The 26,172-nt window shown below is 38.1% G+C and overlaps 1 protein-coding gene across 13 annotated transcripts in view; it reads right to left on the bottom strand.

Annotated features, from left to right (window-relative positions):
- Positions 1 to 26,172, bottom strand: part of Fmnl2 (formin like 2) — a 278,150-nt gene that overhangs the window by 46,124 nt on the left and 205,854 nt on the right. For all 13 annotated transcript variants that reach the window (XM_078017409.1, XM_078017408.1, XM_078017413.1 and 10 more), the window contains 3 exons: positions 19,745 to 19,853; positions 14,464 to 14,540; positions 12,748 to 12,841 (listed from right to left, as the gene is read on the bottom strand). In XM_078017409.1, coding sequence (XP_077873535.1) covers positions 12,748 to 12,841; positions 14,464 to 14,540; positions 19,745 to 19,853 — 280 coding nt within the window. The remainder of the gene's footprint in view (positions 1 to 12,747; positions 12,842 to 14,463; positions 14,541 to 19,744; positions 19,854 to 26,172) is intronic.

The following is a 26,172-nucleotide window of genomic DNA, read 5'->3' as shown; positions in this document are numbered from 1 at the left end:
GACTTCCTTATACAGAAAGGGGCCTCCACCACTTTACAAAGTACGGGGTGGGGGCGGGGAAGACTTCCCTTCAGTTCTTTTGTTTAACAAAACCAAGTACAATCCCTAAACTTCATTCACCAGGTTGGACAATTGCAATCCTAAAAGTTCTCTGGTTATATTTGGGAGTTGCCCACACTTGTCACATGGTCACAATGTGGACTCATTGCAGGACTAGACATCCTCTCCCAAAGCCAAGAGAATGTTAGAATCCAGGCAAGAATGAGAGAAGCACAGAAACAGTTTTCCCCGACCTGGGAGAGAAATTTAGTGTAAGCATTCTCCAAAGTTCAGGGAATGGGACTCAATGAATCCACAAGTAAACAGACTTGTCCTGGGATACCTGACATGCTCTGATATCAATCAAGAACAAATATGTGAGGAACAAAAGGAGTATTATCTTTTACCCACACACTAAACATGTCCTTGACACCTACCACATAGAAAACACTACTTACTAGTTTTACACCTATTCCTGGAAACTACTTCAAAATGGAAAATTCAGTGTTTTTCTTGGTGGTGTACCAGTAAATCTGGGATACCACATGTGTTGCTGGTATGTTTATTGGTGGAAAAGGAGCCCTTATATCCCACAGTCAAAACCAAACTGCCAAAAACAAAGCAAAGCCTATAGCTCATGTTACCATGATTGGCCATTTCCACCCTCCAGTGACGCAGAGCTAAGGGGGAGATTCTGTCAGAGCATGACTGCATGATGAAGGGGCCTGACAGTGATTGTTGGACCATAATCAGGAACCACTGGGCCATTTTCTTCTACTGAGTGTGTTTCAATTATGAATGAAAACTAAGTATGACCATATATCCTTGGCACAGTGATATACAAAATGAAAGAGTTGGGCAGGAGCCACAAGCACTACTGTGGTAAAGGAATAAAGGATGAACATAGAACTACAGTGTGCAGAAAAGAGTTCATGATGTGACAGGGAACTGAGAAAGAAAAGCTTAAATAATGACTCAAAAACCGAGTTTCTGAAAAACTACACAAACCAGGAATGCTTCCAGAGGCAGACCCTCACTAATGGCAAATACCAACAGCATGACCAGCACACTTTTCTGGCTAGGGAAGCAATGAAGTTGTTAGACATGCTATAGGGTGTTTTTGTTTGTTTGTTTGTTTGTTTTCCAGAGACTGATAAAATCATCTTGAAGGGGGTCAAAAGGGAACTTGGGACTAATGTCAATGATACAGGCTGCTATTCTTCAGATGTTGAATGTGTTAAAGGCTTGGTCCCCAGGGTGGCACTATGGGAGGTGGTACTATGGAACGTTAGGAAGTGGGTCCTAGTGGGAGGGAAGTCCTTAGTTCATTGGAGCTTGCCCTTGAAGGGGATTGTGGGACTCTGCCCCATTCCTTTCTTTGTCTTTTCTTCCTGGCCCATCATGTAAACAGTTTGCTCCACTGTGCATTCCTACTATGATGTGCTGTCCTCACCAGAGTCCCAAAGTAAAGGGGTCATCTGATCTTGGGCTAGAATTTCCAGAATCATGAGCAAAAGTAAATCTTTTCTCTTTGTAAGTTAATTGACTCAGTTTCTTTGCTATAGTAACAGAAAGTTTATTAATAAACTTTCTAAAATAACAGCAATCTAAAATCTTGTTAGTATTGCCATCTGGCCTTGGTCATGTGAGTTTTTGTTCTTGTTTGTAAATGAAGACACCAGCCATTTTTATTGTTATCTGCAGTCAAAGAAGCACTTAATTTCTCTTAGATGGAACTATATGAATACATACACACATGTGTTATGCACACAGGCGTTTATAGAGACAATATTAAATAGACTTATAAAATTCTGGAATTGGAAGGGATGTTAAGAACCATTTGACGAACTTCTCACCTAAAGCCAGAATGTGCACCACAAGATGCCAGGCCCAGTATCCCTCAACTTCTTGGCCATCCCTTTGTGCATACAGGTCTCTTCCAAGCATCTCTGCAGCCCATTCTAGCTTTGTCTCATTACTGTTCTCTTTCTAGAATAGACTCCCTGGGGAAGAGTTCACTTCTTCGGTTACAATCCTCTTCTATCTGAATTATGCACTCACCCCTCAATCACCTCCAATTAAGCCTGTTCTCTCACTTATCTTCAGTGCACAACTAAGAATTTGACCTTGGGCATTTTACCAGTTATAAGCTATCAAATTTAATAAAAAACAAATTTTATTTTCTTAAAAAAAAAAAGTACTTCCCAGACTATTTATCTATCATGGTTGGGCTACTTTCTTCTTAACCTAATATATAATATTTGAATAGATTCTCCTTATATATATGTCCATCCCCCTATTCAGTGGATCATCCTATTACCTGTGGACTCTTCTTCAAATTCCTGTCTTCATATCCTTTGTCATGGGCATGAGCTTGGTCCAAATTTGCCCAATTTGACAACTGAACCACCTATCTTTGAACTCCAGCATCTCTCCCCTCAAAGGAATTTTATGCGGAACCACAATCCTTACAAAGATTTATCTGAATTACATAAAAATCTTTATCAGATTTTCAAACTCAATCAGAATATCATAAAACATATATATATAACATTTCATAAACTATAAAGTACTGAGTGTACATTTCTTTCCCCCTTCTACTTTTACCTATCTTCAAGTTGAGATTTTGTTGTTGTTGTTGTTATGCAATTGAACTTGGGGGCTTAACCACTAAGCCACATCCCCAGCCCTTTTTATTTATTTTTTATCTTGAGACAGAGACTCACAAAGTTGCTCCGGGCCTTGCTAAGCTGTTAAGGCTGACTGGGGACTTCCCATCCTCCTGCCTCAGTCTCCCAACATGTATGTGTCACATCACCATGCCAGGCTCTCAAATTGAGAATTTTTTTTCTTTTCTGAGATTGAACCTAGGTGTGCTTAACCACTAAGAAGCATCCCCAACACTTTTTATTTTTTATCTTGAGACAAGGTCTGAGTTGCTCAAGGCCTCGCTAAATTGCTGAGGCTGGCATTGAACCTGTGAACCTCCTGCCTCAGCATTCTAAGCTGTGGGGATTATTGGCATGTGCCACTGCAACCGGCCTCAAAATGAGATTTTTTAATCACAGATTTCAAATCTTTCCATGACTTTCCTGAGGACCTTAATCATGTCATGCTCTGTTCTGTAAAACAGGACTCCAGGTATTTGTGTCTGGCAGGGCAGAGGGGGGTGGGTGTCAGCTAGCAAATGTATTCTGACTTATTTTGTCTTTTTTTTTTTTTCCCCCTTTTGGTGTCAGGGATTGAATTTGTGGGCATTTAACCACTGAGCCACATTCCCACCTCTTTTTTGTATTTTATTTAGAGACAGGGTCTCACTGAGTTGCTTAGGACCTCCCTAAGTTGCTAAGGCTGGCTTTCAACTCATGATCCTCCTGCCTCAGCCTCCCAAGCTACTGGGTTTATAGGAGTGCACCACTGTGCTGGGCACTTATGTTGCCTTCTGAGGCAAACTTCAGGCCAATCCTTTTGTGCCCAGAATTCTCTCTACCAGATCAGGTCTCTTCCCTCTTTATGACCCTACCCAGACCCACACCTCTCAATTTGAGGCCCCTTCTAACAGCCCAGTCTGCCCTGAATTTTACTGCTATTTTCAAATGCTCCAATAAATAACCCAATCTATATCCATTCCCATTAGGTTTGGGTTTTAGTGAAAAGTTGGGGAAAACATATGAACATGTATGGAAAGGGCTTGAAATGTGATGATATGTTATGTAAAGTTAAATGGATCTAGGTCAAAATCCCAGAACTTCTATTTACTAGAGCATGTTGGTAGGCCCACTTAGTCTGAGCCTCTCTCTTATTCCTACTTCAGAGTATATGTGAGTATTAACAAAATAATATTAACTAGCCTGTTGGCAATAAGCAAATAATAAAATTCAATATTTACCAAATAAAAATAGTAGTCATACTATTTCTACATATATATTCCCTTTTATATATGAGACTTAAATTTACTGATGAATGTCTACAACACAGGAGAAAATGTAACAGATTCATGAATCTGTTCATGATTTCTCTCTGAAGATGACTGTTTGCTAGTTTAAAAAGAAAATAACCAAACAAAACCCATATGTATTAACTGTGGATTCTACATATATAAAAATGTACATGTTTTACAAATTTAAATTATATTTGGCAATAAACATATAAATATAATTAGATTCTTAGAGTTTGGAATTAATATCCTTTTATTGTGACCTTAGTATACATTTGGTCTTTAACAAATTACTTATTAAAGTCTGTTCTGTCTTTCTCAAAGCAATAGAAATTTTTGTGGTATAAAAATGATGCCTTTTATTTTGCCATGCTAAGAATATGTATGTATTGGGTCAACAGCTTCTTAAAAGTTTCAACAAACTTTGATTTTGTTCAGGAGTTCTGGGGCGGGGGGAGGTGATAATGATCAATAATACCCTTAGTTTTGGAGAAATGTTACACAAAAGATAATTGAGCTCTTGAGAAAAGAAAATAACTATCCTTGTAAAACATTAATAGGGAGAACATCTAACCCTGCATAAAAGGGGCATTCCAGCCATGTAAGGAATATTACTTCTCAAATCTCTCAAGCAACAGAAATAAACACACAAAAATCATAGCATCGTAGTATCACTGCCATTCCAAATCTTTCCTTTGTTTCTTTGTGGGGCTTACTGTGCTTACTTGCCATATAAAACATTTATGTGAGTTATCTTATTCTTCTTCCAGTTAATACATCTAGCATTTCAGAACTATTTTAAAGGACAGATGTCAGAAGTCAATGAAAAACTCCTCCTCCTGCCCTGTCAGAATTGTGTGGTTCTGTCTCATCTTTGGTCATGGTAGCCCAGTAGTCAGTTTTCCTAATAATTTTATTAAAGTCCTGTGAAAGATCAAACTTTGTGTATATGGTGGTATATATGATAGAAAATTGTGAAATTGGTAAAAGTTGATCCGCATATGAAAATATTGGAACCTGATATTCTGTGAAGGAAAATTTGCTTCCACATTGGAAGCTCGCAAGCCACTGGAATGGTCAAAAAGAATCACAGTGTAGATTTTTTAGATTTTCAATTCCTACATTAAGAACTGTGTAAAAAAAAGTATAATGTCTGTGTACAGATTCTCAATACAACCAACAAAATCTCAATTATGAAAGAGGAAAAAAAAGGTGAATGGAGTGTGCAATTGAGGAAGCAAATGACTGTCAATGGAGGAAGAAGCCCAAGGAATGAGAAATATGAATGGCAAAATTTCTGAAATGAATCTCAGACCTCAAGTTCAGCCTGCAGTGTCAAAATGACCTCATGCTAAGCCACTCCAACTGACTTGAAGCAAAAGAGAAGAACTATTTCTATACTAAATAGAGTCTAAACAACCAATCACTGCAGGATACAATCCTTCTGCTGCTCCTTGCTTTCCTGGAGCTTGTAGAAACAAAGACTTTGGGATAAGCAATGTGGTTTTCATAATCTGCCCCCGACATTAAATCCAAACCTTTCTCATATCCTACCCCTTTTAAGAGTGGAAATTCAGGGCAAACTAAAGTCCCTGAAGCTTTAAAACACCATCTTCTTAGTATCCAATGACATCCTCGCTCTCTTTACATGCTATGATCAGAGTCAGAGAAACTAAGCGGATGTGGCAACAGAAGCAAACACAGGATACTATGTTGCCTATTTTTATTTATTTATTTTTTTTAATTTTAGAATTTTTTTTAATATTTATTTTTTAGTTATCGGCGGACACAACATCATTGTTTGTATGTGGTGCTGAGGATCGAACCCCGGCCGCACGCACGCCAGACGAGCGTGCTACCGCTTGAGCCACATCCCCAGCCCTGTTGCCTATTTTTAAATTGAAGGAAGGGGCCATAAACCAAGGAATGTAAGTGAAACTAAAAATAGCAAGGAGACGGACTCCCTCCCAGAAAGCTACCACCCTGTTGTCTCTTTTTATACTTCTGATCTATGGAATTTGTAAGATAATAAATTTGGGTTCCTTAATGCCTGCAAGTTTGTGGTCATTTGTTACAGCAACAATAAGAAATTAATACCTGGTTAATTCTTGTTCAACCTAAACTCAGCTCAGGCACACTTTCCAGGACACCTTACCTGCCTTGTTCTTACCCTACCTGCCGTCTTCCCTTTACTTTGCCTTGGCTAGCTCTTCCTCCTCTTTGCAAAGCATCTTGCATTTACCAAAATGATTGATCCCTCAATTAGCCTGAGAGGCTTCCTTTTAAGAGTAGGTCTATGGGTTTTTTTTTTTTTTTTAGTTTTTTTTTTTTTTGTAGTTGTAGATGGACAGAATGCCTTTATTTTATTTGCTTATTTTTTTTTATATGGTGCTAAGGATCAAACCCAGTGCCTCAAACATGCTAGGCAAGTGCTCTGCCACTGAGCTATGCCCTAGCCCCTATGTTTATTTTTTATTTCCATCGTTTATCAATGTTTCTGGTTCAGAGAATACTCAAAAGGCTTTCAGTAAATTATCATGACTCACCCCTTAGTAATCAACAAGATACCAGTGTTCATTTCCTTACTAGATGATAAAGACACTGATGACAAGTAGCTAGTTCATTACCAGGAAATGAACTTAAAAGTACTATCAATGGCTCCTTTCTCCTTTAGCAAGGCCTTCACAATGTCATTTGCCCATTTCAAGCACATTTGCTTGAAAGAAGTTTAACCATACTTTCTACCTCCAAACAGAATGTTCATGAAACTTTCAGTCACAAAGAGAAACTAAGTATCAGGTTGAAAGAGAAAGACAGAAAATAGTAGTTAAAAAAAAATAGAAAATATTTTCATGATTCTTGTACAGTTACGGAGGTGAACTGTATTTTCCAAAGACAGCAACATCTGTCCCTCTCATGTGATGTTCTACACTGTGACCCCAATACTCCAACGATCAAGAAATGTTTGGGGCTGGGGATGTTGCTCAAGCAGTAGCGCGCCCGGGTTCGATCCTTAGCACCACATACAAAGATGTTGTGTCCGCCAAAAACTAAAAAATAAATATATAAATGTATAAAATAAATATATAAATGTAGCCAGTGCCTTCCCCTTGTACCTCAGTTGGCCTCAGGGCTTCACTGGTAAGCAACAGAATGCAGCAGAAGTGACAATGCATGACTTACGCAACTATCTCAGAGGACATGCTGTGATTTCTGTCCCTTTAAGCACTTGCTCTCCAGATGCTCCTCCCTGGGGCACCCTCTCCTAGAAGCTAGATGCAATGCTGTGAGAAGCCCAGGCCATGTTTAGTTCTTCAAGGAGGCTCTCTGGTTGGTAGCCCCAGTCAAGCCCAGCCTGGGAGGCATCAGACTCAAAATTAGATACCTGAGTGAAGAAGTCTCCCGACAAATCCCTGTCCCCAGTCAATGATATCTTCCCTGAGAGATCCTCCACATAAGGGAGCAGTGACAACCCCTGCCATACCTGACTTCCAGACCTGTAGAATCCATCAGACTAGTAATACTAAATTTGGGGCACTTCATTATCCAAGGCAATAACTACAATAGTTAATTAACAGACAAAATACTTAGCAGTATTACTATCACATAAAATTGCGGCTTTGCTTCCTGTCCTTAGGAAGACGGACCAGCAAGAAGTGTCTTGGTGAATTAAATCAATTTGATTCTGGCCTAAAAAAATACATATATGCTCTAGGACTACAGCTCCCAGAGACTTTAGATTTAATGGAACCAAACAGTAAGTACTCTTCCTTCCACATCTAAGATTTTACCACTTTTAGATTTTTTTCAATGACTTTGGGATTCATAGTCCTATGTCCTCATATGTCCAAGAGGTTAGATTAGATGGGATTAAATTCAAAAGGGTCCTGGAAGAATACTAGAATGTCTGCTCTTCTTCCTGTCCAGTTTGGAGCACTGTAAATAAAACCTGACAGACCTTCTTAAGTCAACTAAATAATGTGTAGCATGAGTGCTTTCAGATACCCAGGAGCTAAACCACATTGGGTTTCTTAGGAAGCCTTCTAGCACCAAGTGAAAAAAAAAAAAGAGCAGCTACTGCCAAGAGGGTTGTGTACAAGAGAGGTGGTGGCCTTGAGAGACTCGTTTCACAAGACTCCAAGTATCTATACTAGAAGGTCAGAAGTGGGAGGCAGTGGGGCCTTTAAAATACAAACTCAAGCTATTTTGCTCAAGGCAGATGCTGCATTCTGGAAGCAGATGAGAACACAGTTATCATTAGTCTGAAAATCCTGATGAATTCCAGGTGCACCTCCCAGCAGCCTGGGAGAGCTAGTGGCTCCAAATCCTCAGAGGGTTTTGTCATTCATGTCACAGAAGGCTATTCCACCACAGTCTATGGGGCCTCAGTACTTTTCCTCTTTGATTTCAAATATAAACATTTTTGCCCAGACTTTTGGGGATACTTTTTAAAGTAAGGCAATTTCTCAAATATATCGAAGAATATAAGGGAAAAAAACAATCAAGAAACAAGATATGAAAAATTTGAGGAGAAGATGATCTAGATCAAAGACTTCAACATTCCTATAAGAAACTGGATTAAATATAGTGTTTATAAATCTGAAGTGGGTGCTGGTTGACTTCTTTCACCAAAAGGTGCAGTTTAATGACCCAGTGGATTGCTACCTGTGGTCCCTGTTGCTGGGGAGAGAAGAAAAGGCACGATCAGAACCGTCAACAGTGTTTATGGGGGCTCAGCCTCAAGGGCACAGCCAGAGTCCCGCCACAGTTTAGGAACGCCCATCCACTCTCCCATCCTCATTCTCTAGGCTCCTAGTCAATCTGTGCATTTCTCAACATCCTTCTAATCTACCTTTTCCTATCTGTTAGAGTATGTTTCTGCTCCTGGCAAACAAGAACCTGAACCAATTCAAATACCAAAATAACCACACGTATTTCCAAAAGCAACCCCTCGCTGAATATGGGAGGCATCAGACTCAAAACTAGATACCTGAGTGAAGTAGAGTGAGTAGACTCCATTCCCTCTCTCTCCCTCTCTTTCACTCACTCTTCTGCATTTTAGACAGACAGACAGACAGACAGACAGACACACACACACACACACACACACACACACACACACCATGCAAAAAAGAAAGAAGAGAAAGAAACAACTTAGGGAAGATGGCTGTATGTCCTTCCACATGGCTAAATTATCCAATACAGAAAAACAGATGGTTTCTTGTTCTCACCCTGATCCTCCTTTCAGGACCATAAATTTTCATAAGAAGATGTTTCGACACAAAAACAGATGTGTTAATTCCCCTTATTTAAATTTTCTTACAAGAAAAGAATTCAAGTAACACAGCAGTTGACTGTTAATGATCTAGACTTCATCAACTCAATATACTGATGTTTTGATGCATACCACAACCCACACAAACTATAAGTTTACTGACTGAATTTATGCAACTAAAATTCATTTATCATCCCATACATGGAAGCAGCATATGTGCTTGCTCCCCAGCTTATAATAAGCAAGGCCTTGGGCTAACATTCTTTCCACCATCAGATACCATTAAATAAGGGGGCCATCACTTTTCCTGAAACATGTACTTCACATATTGCATGACTCATAACAAGATTCTTTGGGAGAAAACAAAACAGAAAACAAATTTGCTAGGATCTTCAATATTAACCAAAACATGAGAAAACAATGTAATCATATATAAAAATGTATTAAGAGCCAAACGATACCTGATAGATTTGTTGGCTCTGGAGGGGGAGCGAATAAAATTCCTGCTAAGTACTTAAAATGAGTGGTCTCTAAACTTCTCTCTACATCTAGTTCTACATGAAGGCGGTCTGCTCGCCTGAGTTCTAACAGTAGTCAAAACCCAGAGGGTCTAACTACAAAAAGCAGATGCTGAAATTCCCTGCTCTACTCCCTGCAGAAACAGGGATAACCTCTTCTTCCTTCTCCTAGAAAGAGTTAAAAGCTTTAAAAACAATCTTCATGAAGGCCAATGGTCCTTTGGTCCTATGCCCAGTGTCCTCTACCTGATCTGGTACTCTCTGCCACAGGTAGCTTCTCACTGACAAAAACCCTATCTGTCAGTCTTACTCACTGACCAAAACCCTATCTGCACAGTAGCATATCCTTGTATTCAAGAATATATACAAGGATAGGCTGCGAGGCTCCTTGGAGCCCAAAGATTCCAGTGACATTTTGGCTGAAAGCATTAAAGAACACACCCTTCACTGTGAATTATATATTTTTTTTAAAAATCAACTCACATAAAGAGGGAAGGATAAAAAGAGAGGGAAGTAAAAGATTGAGCTGTGAATGCCATTACATTTTTTAAGAACAAGATCATAGCAAAGTAACGCTTTTTCCACTCCAAGATAGGATAAATAGGAATAGGTCAAAAGAGCATCAGCCTAAGAACAAAGTTTCCCAGGGGCATGTTCCTGCCTTGTCCCTGTTCACATGGCAATCAGGATAATCCTTGGGCTTGGGCTGTCTACAAAAGGCTACAGCTAGAGATAAATGCAGGACCAGAGCACATAGCTCTGGCCTTGACCTTTCTCCCATATGGCAAATGCCTATGCCAAGGACAAAAAGAAGGTAAATAGCACCTTCCCTCTTAAGTAATTACAGAAATGAAGCAGGTTTTGATTAAAACTCTAAAAGCTCAAACTTAAAGCTAATTTGGATGACAACTAGACAGCTATTGATTTAGCAGGACTACGTTTTTCTTCAACTAAGTACATATGATGCCCTAAATGGCTAAACCATGGGCAATTCTGACACCAGACAGTTAAAACTCAATTGTGCAGAAGTTTGTATGCCTGCTATGCATAACAAAGAGATTCTATTTCAGCAAAAATAAAGCAAAACCCAACATTAATCTCATAAGTTACTAGCTTTGATTCTGATTCTATACAATTAAATCTTTAGGATATAATTTGACCAGTAGTATAATCAGATGACAGTCAAAACACTAGTTATAACAAGGGTCACTGATATCTGCATTGTAAATGCTTTCAGTGTAGAATGTGATATTTCCAAATATGATCTAATCATAAATTTTTATAAGTTATTCTAGCAGTATATGCTATTTATTTTTCCTTGAAAAACCATCCACCCAAACATACAAACATACCTCCTTATTTATAAATGTAAAATTTATATATTTACATATGATGTATTATTAAAACATTCAGAGAAAGGCTTTTCTTGTTTACAAAAATTACTTGTTTTGAAAGCAGAATATGAATTTAAAGATTCACTCTTATTCTTCATCATTGTCTTAGAACCTGAGTATTTTTTTGCTATCACTAGGGCCAAATAAATTGAAACAAAACAAATAAACAAACTCTTTGATTCTCTCCATAGTCAGCAGTAACAAAGTGGATAATGTCAAAATCTAAGCACCAAATGGAAGAAGAAAGGTGACATAAATAAGAGACAAGAGGAGTGTTTGTCCAGCCCACATGTTGGAAGCTCCCCATCCCATGTGGAGCATCATAGAACCACTCTCCAGTACATATGGCAGCTGGGGTGGTGAGTCCAATTAGGGAGGTGAAGGTAGGGAGGTTGGCTCTCTGGTGCTAACTCAGTATTTCCCTTATTTCTCTGAGAAGTTCACACACAACTGGGCCCACACTTCAGCATGGTTTCATGGAAGTCTCTAGGATCAGGAACACCAAACCCTAAGCCTGGCTTTTTGTGACCATAGGAAACCCTCAATTTGAATTTTAGTTTGTTCTTTTATATAAAGGAAATATTAACAGTTGTTCCAAAGATGCTAATATAGAACCAGAAAATTTCTTGTGTGGAGCTGGTGCAGCCCTAGAATAGAGTCGGTGCTCAACAAACACTATTCATGCTCTCTTCCTCCAGAGGCTTGCAGCAAAGAAAACAGGAAGGGTGGAAGTCGCTGTGAGATCTGGACTATAACACATCTTAAGTCTTAATCCAGCAACACCTGGAATTAAATGGGACTGCCAGGGTAAGTCACGAATCTGAGGGTCCTCCTGTAACCTGGGCTCCAAGTGCCGTCAATATTCTCCAGGGCTATTCTTGACATCTTTTTCCTCAAATTTGCATTGAATGTAGGCATATACTGAGAAATATGCCTACATATTCTTCTAGGTCATGTAACTGTCCACTACCCCTAAGGGAGACTGGTATTATCGCAGCTGCGATGTCTTGATACTTTGGGGCAGAATTCTTGGTGTCATATTATCAATGTGTAATGGTTTCTTTTTTTGAACTCAGTCTTTACATTCAACCATGCATGTCCACTACTTTATAGTTTTGTGACAGGACCACTTAATTAGTAAAATCACAAACTCCTGAACTAAGTGTCTATATTTATTTGACAGGTTTTTCATAGCATCCAACAAAGCAATTATAATAAAATACTACTTGGGAGAAGCAACTCTGATGAAAAAGTTCATGAAATTTATAGGATATTATCTACATATTTTCAACCCTAAGGAAAACCATATGCATGTGACAAAATCTGTTTTCAAACTGACCATTTCATATTCCTCAAATGAAAATATTGTACTGCAAATATCATTAAATTGTGGTAGAAACAAAACACCCAAATTTAAGATGTATAGGCTAGCTTCACGCCTTTCCTCTCGGTGATATATTAGAAAATCAGCGATTACACTCTTTGGATCCTAGAACGAATGAAGAGGTAAAGTCATTCTGCTTGAGGATATCCCAATATGAGCTCTTTGAGTGAGCAGGCTTATTAAACTGTAGTGCATCCTACCTCCTTGAAGTTATCAAAAGCTGATAAAATGATTTCGTGCCCTCCTCTGACAAGACAAACGGCTGCCAACAGTTCTAAGACAAGGGCTTTTGTTCTGTCAAAACAAGAAGAAAAAAGAAAAACACAGATCGGTGAAAATGACATGGTGAGTCATCTACTCCTGCCTCCAAGATGAATATGAGAATAATCATCATTTTCCCTTGTGCTTTTTAAACCTTTATTCTGTTACATAGTTATACTAAATCACTTTTTGAAAACTTTACCGACTTTTCGATATGTGCTTTGTCTAAAACAGCAAATGTGGAAGGCAAGCTTCCTACACCCAAAATTTACGAATTTCACTTATTAATGAAATTTCACTAATTCTTTCAGTCAAATTATCAAGTGACTCAGAGCAACAGAGCTGAAAAAATTTTACTGATGAGCTAAAAACAATAGGAAACATGAGAATACACACACACAAAAGTAACAACTGAATATTCTTCCTGGTTTTAGAGTCAGAGGTATAATATGAGAAAGCTCAAAATCAACTCAAATTTATGTTTTACACTTCAAATCTGCTCACATGCAGATAGATCTATTAAAATCCCATGTGACCACAAAAGTTTCTATCACTTCTTCATATGCAGGAGATCTGGGAGGAGTTGGATTACAGCTGTACTAGTGCAAAAATATTTTCTCTGACTCAAGAAAATAAAACTCCATCTGAAATATTTTTGAAAGGAGAATCTAGAGATCATTCTAAGTTTGTAAATACAGTGTCGAAAAAGAAATGGCATTGTTTCTTCACCGTAAGATCACTTAAATATTTCATCTTTGTTCCGGAATAAAAACTATTGCCAACCTCTTAACAAAGACTGTTCTGAAATTCCACAGTATCAACTGTCTTAAGAAAAATGAATAATAACTTTTCTATAGTGGAAGGCAGAGACATGACTAGTTAGGATTTTAATAAAGAAAGTAAGAAATCACTAAGTTGTAGATTTATTCAGGGGAAGTTTTAAGAAATACTACTCAATATTTAAGTAATCTTTACACACTGCATTACATTCCTAGAAAGGCCTAATTTACAATCATATTTTTAAGGTGAATTAACAGTTTCTAGATACTCAGTTTATATATTGCATCTCAGGGAAGGGAACTATATATTTGAAACAGAATACCTCACCAAGTTGGAAAAGCTCAAGATAACCAAAAGAGAAACTGTTGATGAGAGACTTCTAGAGGTAATTTGTAAGGCAATTAATCTGTGTCTGGTCTTTAAAGAAAACAAATATTAAAGAAATCTGCATATCTGTTCATTTGTTTTTCTATTTGTTAACTAAAGGTACATATGTAAAGTTAGGAAGCAAAATGTGGATAAGAAACGGTGGTTTCAATTAGCTATTAGTAATTTAAGACTCTCCTAGTCCCATGTCTGGACAAACTTACAGCTTAATTCTCTTCACCAATTTAGCAGCAAAGATGTTTAATACCAGACCTAGAAAGGAATAAAAGCTTAAGGAGCAAAGTGAATGGCTAAAGTTGTCACCAGGTGCTCAACTCTGCCCCATGTAAAGATGTAACTTGGCTGAAAGGAAAAAAATCCACACAGCCAAGTACTTTACAGTCAGTCTTATTTCAGCAAACCACACCTGAGAGTTTCAAAATTTTAACTTTTGTTAAGTGTTAACTAGCTCTAGTTAGATTTAGACTTACAGTACAAAGGAAGCTCACCTGGGATTCTTGTTGTTCAAGCTTAGTGCAATCTCATTAACAGCATGTGGATGAGACATGACCATGTTGAAACCATACTGAAATGTGGGAGAAAAAAAAACAAAAAAGCATTAGGAAATAGGTCAGGTGATAGTCAATATTAGTTAAAAACAAAAAATCTGAAGGTTCTCTCTCATGTAACAATGATACACTATCATAAATGAGGTCATCACAAATGCACATTATTGTCAAAACATACTTCTGTATTGAAAATATCGGGGATGCCATCATCAAAGGCTTATCTTCCTATATATACATAAGTTACACATTTTTCTTTATTAAAATAGTGAAAAGGCCAGGCACAGTGGCACATGGCCTGTAGTCCCAGTGGCTAGGGAGGCCGAGATGGGAGGATCACAAGTTCAAAGCCAGCCTTAACAAAAGCGAGGACTAAGCAACTCAGTGAGACCCTGTCTCTAAATAAAATACAAAAAAGGGCTGGGGATGTGGCTCAGTGACCAAGTCTCCTGAGTTCAATCCCCAGTGTCCCCCCATCCCCCCAAAATTAGTAAAAAAAAGCCCTATCCAAGGGATTCTCAACTCAGCCTGCTCATTCAATCATTTGAAAGACAAAACGAAACACTGATTGATTCCCCAAGATCCACCCAGGTTAATTTGGTCTGAATCTCAACAACAGAGCCCTGGAATCTGAAAATTTTTAAGCTTCCAGGTGACTTCACTTAGCAGTTAGGAATCGCTCCATCAAGTCCCTTCTCTGGGCTCCCAGAACCAAGGGCCTAGAAAACCTGTCTTTCTCTGAGGTATGTTATATCACCCTTCTACACAAAGAACAAGCTTAAGAAATTTGATTCTACTAAATTGAGGAATTACCTTCTCTCTCCTAAATTTACTGTCAGCTTATGAACTATTTCCTCTTACACTGAGAAAAATGTATGCAATCAGAAAATCCTTCCAAAAGCTCCAACCATATCACCCACACACAAAGATCTATGGTTAACCTCCTCACCTCTTTCCACAAATGAACTCTTCCATGCTTCCATTTGAGGCTAATCCCTGCACTTAAGTCCTTGATTTCATTCCCTCTCACCTCCTCAAAAATATATGCTACAGAAATTCCTCCACTCACCATCACCTTTCCCTGTCTACTAATTCATTATCATGAACATAAAAACATCATGAAAAATGCTCTTATCTTAAAACAACTGCAGCAAAACCCTCTTTGATACCACAATGAGTCTAGCTACCTCCTCTCGTTTCTGTTATCCTTACAACAAAATTCCCCCTAAATACTCAGGATCTCTGATTCCTCTCATTTGCTGTTGAATCCACTCCCACCAGGCATTTTACTCCACAGCCCACTTGTTAAGAGTTTGGATGTGAGGTGGTTCCCAGAAAAGCTCACAGTAGACTGTACAGGAATGTTAAACAAAACAATGAGATTATGGCAGTTGCAACACAATCATGGATTCATCTATTTGTCGGATTAGTAATTTGAGTGGATTACTGTGTAAGTGTAGACATGGGACTTGGCTAGAGGAAGCAGGTCACTGGAGGGAGGGGGGTGTCCTTGGGGATGATGTACTTGTTCGTGGCTCCTTGTGCTCTCTTGGCTTCCTGGCTGCCATGAGCTGAGCAACCTTCCTGTGTCACACCCTTCCACCAGATGTTCTGTTTCACCTCAAACCCAGAGCAGTGGAGTTGGCCAATCATGAACTGAATCTATTAAACCATGAGCCCAAAATAAACTTTTTTACCCTCTAAGTTGTTCTTGTCTGGTCGTTTGGTCACAGTGATGAAAAGCTGACCAACATACCTCTGAATCTATTCTTGCCAATATCACCAATGACCGACATTTTGTTAGTCAATGGCCTCACTCATCTTATATGATTCAGCAGCAACATTTTTCTTCTTTCAGTAACAGGGATACCAAACCCAGAACCTGGCACATGCTAGGCAAGCATTCTACCACTGAGCTATGTCCCCAGTCCCAGTCTCTTTTGTTTTTTAATTGGGTAAACAGCATTTCACCAAGTTGCCAGGCTGGCCTGGAACTTGAGATTCTCCTGCCTCGCCCTCCCAAGTCACTGTATTATAGACATGAGCCACCACACTCAGCTTGGGAGCATTAGACAAAGTGGAGCATTCCCTTCTTGAAACATGGTCTTCAGATAGCTCTACCTTCCTGGCTACTTCTCCGGTGAACTAGTTTTTCCTCATCTCTTAAACATTTAAATGGAGTGTCCCACGGTTCATACTTTGGACCTCTTTACTTCTCTGTTGGCCCCACAGATTTCATTCATACTCCTAGTTTCCTAAATGCTCTATGTGCTAACTAGTCTCAAATTTGTAGCTCAGTGGAGGAGCACTTGCCTAGCACGTGTGAGGCACTGGGTATGATTCTTAGCACCACATATAAATAAATAAAATTTAAAAATCCATTGACAACTAGTAATATTTTTTAAAAAATTTATATCTCCAGCCCAGACCTCTGTCTTGGAATCTAGACTAACATACTCAACTACACTTAAATCACTATTTGGAGGTCTTATGCATATCTCAAAGTTAAAATCTACCAAATGGAACTCCAAATGATCTTCCTCCAATTTTATCATCCTGTAGCCTTCTCCTTCTTAGTGAATGACAACCGAATCTTATAGATACCCAGGATGAAATCCTTGGTACCACCTTTTCTCCTCGCCTACTCTCTCACCACATACTTAATGCCACTGCCTTTACCATCAAAATAAAACCAGAATCTGACCACCTCTCTCAACTCTGCTCCTATAATCCTGAGTCATACACCATCAGTGCTCACCAAAATTACTGCCAATAGCCTCCTAAATGGTTTACACCCCCTTGCCTTTGCCCTCCAAGGTCAATTCTAAGCACAGCAGCCAAACCCATCATATTAAATGCAAGCATCATATTTACTAGCTTTTCCCTTTCAACAAGACCAGTGTCCTTTCCCTGAACTATGAAGTCCTACATAAGCAGTTCTCTGTTACTTCTGTCTTTACCTTTTACTCTTCTCGTTCCTCATTCTGATCCAGCCAACCTGGTCTCCATTCTGCGTCTTGGGAAAACCAGATTTATTCTAACCTTCCCTTTGTTGCCTAATTCAAGTTCTGATTAAATATTATCTCCTCAGTAACACTTTCCTAGCTAGCTTATTTAAACATGCATATACATCTTAAGCACTTCCTATTTCCTGATTGTTTTTTGCAATGCTTAGTAAAGTTTCTCTGGGTTCAAAGCCTGACCTTGCCACTTATTTGCTATATGATTTTGGGAAAATTACTTAACTTCTGTGTTTCAGTTTCCTTGTAAGTAAAATGGGGAGAATAACACTATCAATGATAGTATCAATGATAAGGGTGCTTTGAGATTTACTTGGGTTCATAAGTTTAAAAGCCTACCTTTGTAAAACCATGATTCAGCCTTCATTTCACTTTATCATCATTATTATTGACACACCATATAATTTATCAATTTATTTTGTTATCTGCTCACTCTCTCTTAAAAGTTAGTTCCCTGGGCCACTAATTCACTTAATGCTGTATTCTCAGTGAGTAGAACAGAGGCTCTGTCTGACAAAATACAAAAGCTATCTAACTTGAAATGGAACCACCATTTGATGTAGGTATCCCACTCCTAAGTTTATACCCCAAGAACTTAAAGTCAGCATATTACAGTGATACAGCTACATTAATGTTTATAGCAGCACAATTCATAATAGCTAAACTATGGAACCAATCTAGATGGCCTTCAATAGATGAATGACAAAGAAAATGTGGTATATATACACAATGTAATATTATTCAGCCTTAAAGAAGAATAATATTATGACATTTGCCAGTAAATGGATGGAACTAGAGAATATTATGCTAAGTGAAATAAGCCAATTCCAAAGAACCAATGACGGAATGTTTTCTCGATATGCGGATGCTAATTCACAATAAAGGGGGAGGGGAGCATTGGTAATTTGGATGAGACACAGGGGAGAGGTAGGGACATGGGGATACGAATAATTGTAGAATGAATTGGACATTATTGCCCTATGTGCATATATGATTACATAACCTGTGTAACTCTACATTATGTACAACCAGACAAATGAGAAGTTATACTCCATTTATGTATGATGTATCAAAATGCATTTTACTGTCCTGTATAATTAATGAGAATGTTTGCATGTTTGTGCGTGTGTGTGTGTGTGTGTGTGTGTGTGTGTGTGTGTGTGTAAAAGATATCTACTGATTTAGAGAAGGAACAAATGAATGTTTCCCTTCTTAAATTCAATTCAGCAACCTTATGTTGGCTTTGAACACTAACATGGATCCTCTACTTGTATATTTTTTTTCTATTTCTAATTGAACTTACCTGTGGCATCCATATCAATACAAATAAAATTTCTTTTTATGTTTGAACCCTACTGTTTTTAATGTATACCCTTGGTTTGCTTACCTACACATGTAACTCTGTCAGTTCACCTCGGGTCCTCCAGGCTCTAACTTCCTCTGTACTGTTAGGATTAACCCAAACCACAGGCTGCACTGCTTCTAAGCAGCCTCAACCTGTTTCACTACCACCTGAAGGGGAATCTGCACTTTTAACCAGGATCCACCAGGTGCTTCATATAAAGATTAGGAACCACTAAGTCCAACTCCTTGTAACTTCTTGTTCACTTTCCCGCCTTTGGGAAACACTGACCCACCCAATGTGGTAGGTGCTCTTCCATTATTGTCTACAGCCAGTGGTTTACTCTCTGTTCTGGGCTTACAAGCATTTACCAAGTCATCTAGGCAACTCGGCGACCACTGTAGAAGAAAATCACCTTTCCTTTTAATTACTACAAATTATAGGCCAGGCTCAGTGGCACACATCTGTAATCCCAGAAGCTCAGAAGGCTGAGGCAGGAAGGATTGTGAGTTCAAAGCCAGCCTCAGCAACTTAGAGGACCTAAGCAACTTAATGAAACCCTGTCTCTAATTAAAATATAAAAAGGGCTGGGGATGTGGCTCCATGGTTAAATGTCCCTAGGTTCAATCCCTGGTACCAAAAAAAAAGAGGAAAAAAAATATAAATTATAAATACTAATTAAAATATCACAGCAATAAGTTAAAACTGGAGCATTAGAATGAACCAGACCTTTCTTTTTTAATAGCTTCTCATCAAATCATGATATTTACTTCAGATAGAAAGAACACAGAGAAGCCAAAGAGAACAAGACCCAAGTCTGATGAATTCCGACTTCTTTCGGGGCCCAGAAGCACAAGCATACCTGGTAATTCATGATGGCACGTAAACACATGATGCAGACATGAACGTCATCTTTCTTACTCACTAATCTTGAATTCTTCAGAGTTCTTCTGCTGGGCAAAGTATTATATCTACAAATAAAAACAGAAACACAAACCGATAAGTTTCTTTCTTAGCATAGGCACGTGTACTGTAAAAAACGGATATCATTTTCTTCATTAACCCACACTTACATAAGGACTGCAGGTTAAGAACACCAACAACAAACCCACCACCACAAAGCTATTTCCATAGACTGCGAAGCCCACATGTTTCTGAGGACTGGTGATGAGCTTTTCATGCCAGATATCAAGAGGCAATGAAAGACAACCCCTCTCACAGTAATAAAAAATCAAACTGTATGTGAGATTGAGTAACAATCCCAGCCTCCTATCAGCAGGCCACACGAGGTATGCATAGGCAATCTCTGCTATTAACAAGGGAGGGGGTGGCACTTAGCTTAGACCGAGGCCCCCAATTATTTGTCCTAATTATAATTGCACAAACTACTGCTCTCAGGTGTCCCTGCTTTGGGAATTACTCCTAGACATTTATTAGTGACTTTAATGTGTCACTGTGATACTAGATTGACAAATTAACATGGTGCATGTAGAAAAGATGATAACATTGAGAGCTTTAATACAAACTTGAAATTATTTAAAGAGGAGGAGGAGGAGAAGGGAGAAATCTCTATCAAAAGTCTAATATTGTATATTTGTTGATTGACTGTAGGTCCTCTTCTGCTAAGTATCTGTTCAGTTCCTTGGCCCATTTATTGATTGAGTTATTTGGTTTTTTGAGTTTTCAATAGCTTCTCATCAAATCATGATATTTTTGAGTTCTTTGTATATCCTGGAGATTAGTGCTCTAATGTGCATGTAAAATTTCCTCCCATGAGTGTGGTAAAAATTTGCTCCCATTCTGTAGGCTCTCTATTCACCTCACTGATGATATCTTTTGCTGAGGAGCTTTTTAGTTTGAATCCATCCCATTTATTGATTCTTGATTTTATTTCTTGTGCTATAGGAGTCTTATTAAGGAAGTTGGGGCCTAATCCAACATATCTAGCAATTACAGAAATGCAAATCAAAACTTCTCTAAGATTTTATTTTACTCCAGTCAGAATGGCAGCTATTAAGAATACAAACAACCAACAAGTTTTGGTGAAGATATGGGGGGAAAGGCACATTCATATATTCCTGGTAGTACTGCAAATTGGTGCAGTATGAAGATTCCTTGGAAAACTTGGAAGGAAACCACCATTTGACCCACCTGTCTCACACCTTGGTTATACCCGAAGGACTTAAAATCAGTGTACAACAGAGACACAGCTAATGTTTATAGCAGCACAATTCAAAATAGCAAAATTGTGGAACCAACCTACATGCCCTTCAGTAGATGAATGGATAAAAAAACTGTGGTGTATATACACAATGGAATATTACTCAACATTAAAAGAGAATAAAATCATGGCACTTGCAGGTAAATGGATGGAGTTGGAGAATATTATGCTAAGTGAAGTTAGCCAATCCCCAAAAAAACAAATTCTGAATGTTTTCTCTGATATGAGGATGCTGGTCCACAATGGGGATTTGGGGTGGGGGGAGCGGGAATCATGGGAGGAATGGAGAAACTTTAGATAGGGCAAAGGGGATGGAGGGAAAGGAAGAGGGCATGGGGGCAGGAAAGACAGTGGAATGAGATGGGACATCATTACCCTAAGTACACGTATGAAGACACGAATGGTGTGACTCTACTTTGTGTACATCCAGAGACATGAAAAATTGTGCTCTATATGTGTAATGTGAGTTGGAATGCATTCTGCTGTCATATATAACAAATTAGGATTTCTTAAAAAGTCTAGGGGCTGGGGTTGTGGTCCAGTGGCAGAGCGCTTGCCTCTCATACGTGAGGCACTAGGTTTGATCCTCAGCACCACATAAAAATAACTAAACAAAGATATTGTGTCCATGTATAACTAAAAAAATGTTTTTAAAAAAGTCTAATATTGTTTGGCTGAACAGAAATTTCATTTTCTATTCAAAAACTACCAAACATGGATAATTCTTTCAAATAAGGCTGCTAGTGTACCAAATATATTTTTGAAAAGCACTTTGATCAATCACTTGCCTCACTAAACCTGAATGTGTAAAATGTAGTATGCTCACACTAATTTTGAGAAGGTAGCTCCATTAAGGGACTTTCTGCTTTATTTATACTTTGAAATAAAATCTCTGCAGTAGAAGCTGACTCCACTCAGTTCTGAATTCAAAAGCAAAAAAAAAATGAGATTAAACAAACAAGTTGGGGTTTTGGTATAAGTAAGACCAATTTCAGCATCTAAAATTCAACTTTAAAATGTGTCACTCATCCATAACCCAGCATGACTGTTGACACATGCCTTGGAGTCTCACAGACAGTGGCAAACTTCTAAAATGTCCATGCAGCCAATCCATCCTAAGCCTACATGATGCTCTTAGATTCTTCCTTTCCCCTACATACAGTTATTTTAATCTCAGCTTTATATTTCTTTAATGGAATCACCTATTATACACATGGTAGTTTATTCGAGGCATAGTTTTCATTTTTAATTAAAGGCAACAACCACTAACCTAAAATGAAGTCACCTGAAATTTAAAAAGCAAAGAGGATTTCAGATTTCCCTTTGCTAAAGTATATTTATGCATGGTGATGATTATGGAAGATACATAGATCAAAGCAAACTACTCTCTAAGGAAGATTGGTTAATTTCCTTTATACCTTTCTTTATTTCTGCTTCACTTCCCCGCCCCCCCCAAAAAAAATCTTAATTAAAGTTAAGCAAGCCTACACATTTCATTGTGTTTCCTCAAATGTGTAAAGTAATATAGCACATTCATTTCTTTATTGAGCCAATTCTTGATATATGCTATACCAAATCTCTAAGAAGCCACAATGTCTTTACCACTATTTTTCACAATGCAGAAACCACAAAAAATAATTAGAATAATATACTACATACTGCATATTACAGAAAAGACTTCCACATGTTGTATTTTGTGGCTAACCTCAAATATATTTTTATGGGTCAAGATAATATATTTAACATGCAGACTTATTCATATTTAAAGAATTTAGAAAATATACAAGACATCAACAAAAACAATGAGGGTTTATGAATGATATTTAATGCTAAAACAATACAACTGAACTTTTTCTAAAATGAATGTTATTTGTTTTCAAAATTATTTTCTCAGGCTGAGGTTGTGGCTCAGTGGTAGAGCGCTTGCCTAACACATGCGGAGCCCTGGATTCGATCCTCAGCACCACATATAAATAAATAAATAAAGGTATTTCTCCATCTACAACTAAACAAAAATATTTTTTAAATGTTATTTTCTCTAATTTTTCAATTATAGAAAAATAGACGTACAGTGTGGCACACGCCTGTAAACCCAGCTGTTTGGGAAGCTAAGGCAGAAGGATTGTGAGTTCAAAGCCAGCCTTAGCAGCAGCAAGGCACTAAGCAACTCAGTGAGACCCTGTCTCTAAATAAAATACAAAAAAGGGCTGGGGATGTGGCTCAGTGGTTGAGTGCCCCTGAGTTAAATCCCTGGTACCCACCCTGGCCCCCCCACCAAAAAAAAAGAAAAGAAAAATAGAATAGAAATAATAGGGAATATCTGAACTTGTATGTTTAAAATCATATCATTACAAATTTTTAAAACCCAACGCCACAACAAATAACAACAGAATCATAGTACTGACAACTGGATGAGATCCTTATCATTGACTCTACACCTTTTCTTATACAGATAAGTAAACTGAAGCCCTAAGAAGTTACATCCACTTGGAAAATAAGAAGAGTTTCGAATAGACTCCACCCCACGATTCCCCACTAGGAGTCAGGGCAATCACTTTCTACAAATTGTTTCTCATCAACTTGACTCATCAACAATCTGCTGGGTTATCGCATAAAAAAGCTACCGCCTACAGCCATCTGTGCAGGACAGTTTCTTCCCTAACATTCCTATCCAGTCATCCTGACAGCATTTTCTACTTCAATCCTATATAGATGTAATTTCCTGACTTGTCTAATTATTTTACCACAAAGGATTAAGACTTATTTGATGCAAACAGATCTGATCATCTACTGCAGAACACAGTGGATGATCAAACCACTTTGTAAGCAAGGTTTTCTTTTCAAATCTTAATTTCATACATCACTGATAAGGAAAGTAGGGATGTATTCTACATTCTTGAATCCTCATTATAAAAGAATTTCCTCCTGTTAAATAAAAGCATCCTGGAAAATGCCATAATTCTTTACCTCTAAAAATACAAAGTATTTTCTAGGAATGCAATTTGGGATTACGTAAATAGATACAGATTTCAGAGAAAGCCACGAATTAACATATACATCCTATGGAACGTGACAATCTTTGTAATTAGATTTCTTTCAGGGCGAGCAGTGTGATTTTAAATTTAGTTCCAATACACGATGTTGATACTATTGAATCAACACTTCCCTTAGGAGATAGTTTTAATAGATCCCCCAAGTCACTCACAATTTATTGGTCACTTTACTACTTTATCACTACAAAGACAATTGGACAAGGTGAGGAATCTAAAGGAAATTGGCTCTGGTTCTCTCCATCAGTCACAGAAAGTCAACCCAAATCTTTAAGTTGGTTTTATTAAACACCTACTGTTTATCCTAAACTCTGCAAAGTGTCAAAGAAAAATGAAAGATAAGGATATTGCTTCTGTCCTCAAGGACTTATCATGGAGTTTAGGGAAGAACGGGTAAGTACATAGCTAGCCCCTGCATGCTCTGTCCACAGCCTGCCTATTTCACTGCATTTAGAAAGTGATGCATATGAACCCAATAACAACCCTTATATACCCACCAACACAGGATAACATGTTGGAGCAATGGTAGTCACATCTTTTCAAGTGAGAACACTATTTGCAAAGCACTGTACTTAAAATCATCTCATAGTCAATCATTTCTTAATCAAGATAGATTTGACTGAGTTAACATAGACCTACTCAAAAGTTGTTTTTAAATGGAACTGTCAGTCAACAACTAAATATGAAAGGAATAGAGGAACTGAGAGACAAGTATCATAAAGTTGACATGAAATGGGCATAATCATGAAATATTACCAATGTAGATTTAAAATATCCCTGTCTTATTCAACAGTAGAATTATAAGTTACTTTCATTTGTGATTTTTGTCTATATTTTTACAGGCTAAATAAAATGGATGTGTATTACTTTTCCAAAAAATGAAAAAGCAAAGTACATTGAAAAACTCTTTTAGATGATCTAGGTATAAATCTATTTTTCAAGAGACAGCTAACAAGCTACCACAATCATAATGTCCTTCCCACCCCAAGCACCTGGCTCCTAGAGAACTCTAGGTAGAAGGTGGTCCCATTGCACCCTCATGAGCAAATTTTCAGAATTCTATGAAGAGACTAAAACCTATAACAACACCTATGACAGACAAATCAAGTATCATTAGAAAAAATCAGCTTTGAAAATCTTTTTCCCTGGCATTGTAAATGTCTGCCTGGATGTTGATAGGCTGAACATAGTGATTAACTGTTTCTACAGAAAAAGGATGAGGGTAACTGACTACCAAGTGTGAGTCACACTGATTCATTTAGGCAGGGCTCGAATATCACAGCAGTTATCTGTCAGCCATTAAAAAAATTCCAACAGCTCAAAGGAAACCAACAGCCAAGTAATCTATACAAAGTACTATTTCATAATCAAGTTCATATGATTCAACTCACTATCTCTGAAAGGACAGATAAGGTGGCCTGCATCCGGTCCTATGTCACAGTCCTTTAGGCTAAACTATTAGTCTTTTCCTTTCATAAGCAGTGATCATCCTAGTGGAGATTATGAGGATTAAGCAGGTGGCTCAGTGGGAGGTATGGGGCCTCTGTGGTAAACTAATATCTTTTGTATGTATTCAGCTACTTAATTACCAAAAGTGAAATCCATTACTATATTTTCTTCTGAAACTATTGTAAATCTTCATTTAAAACAGAGACTATCTGAACAGAATCAAATTGGAGATTGTCCCTCCAATTCATTGTGATTTATTTATAAAAGGCCCCAGTGAGAAACATCAGTTTCTCCAAGTCTCCATGGATAATCGAGGCAAATAAGGTTTATTCAGAACCCTCCTTTGTAATTTGTCTTGCCTGATCCCAGACTCTCAACAGCTAATGGTACTCTTTCCCTTCACTGAGATTTGAAATTGGCTTCTGAGACAATACACTCCCCTGGGTCCTCTTTCTCTTCACCAGTAGTTCTCAGATCTCACATACATCACAGCTTAATGGAGGTGGAGGAGGAAGCAGCAGAAGGGAAAGGGGGAGAAGTATGGAGAAAAGGAGGGGAAGAGTGAGAGGG

Source organism: Ictidomys tridecemlineatus, chromosome 7 (genome assembly GCF_052094955.1).
Source record: "Ictidomys tridecemlineatus isolate mIctTri1 chromosome 7, mIctTri1.hap1, whole genome shotgun sequence".
Lineage (NCBI taxonomy): Eukaryota > Metazoa > Chordata > Mammalia > Rodentia > Sciuridae > Ictidomys > Ictidomys tridecemlineatus.
This window is presented reverse-complemented; position numbering and strand designations above follow the sequence as displayed.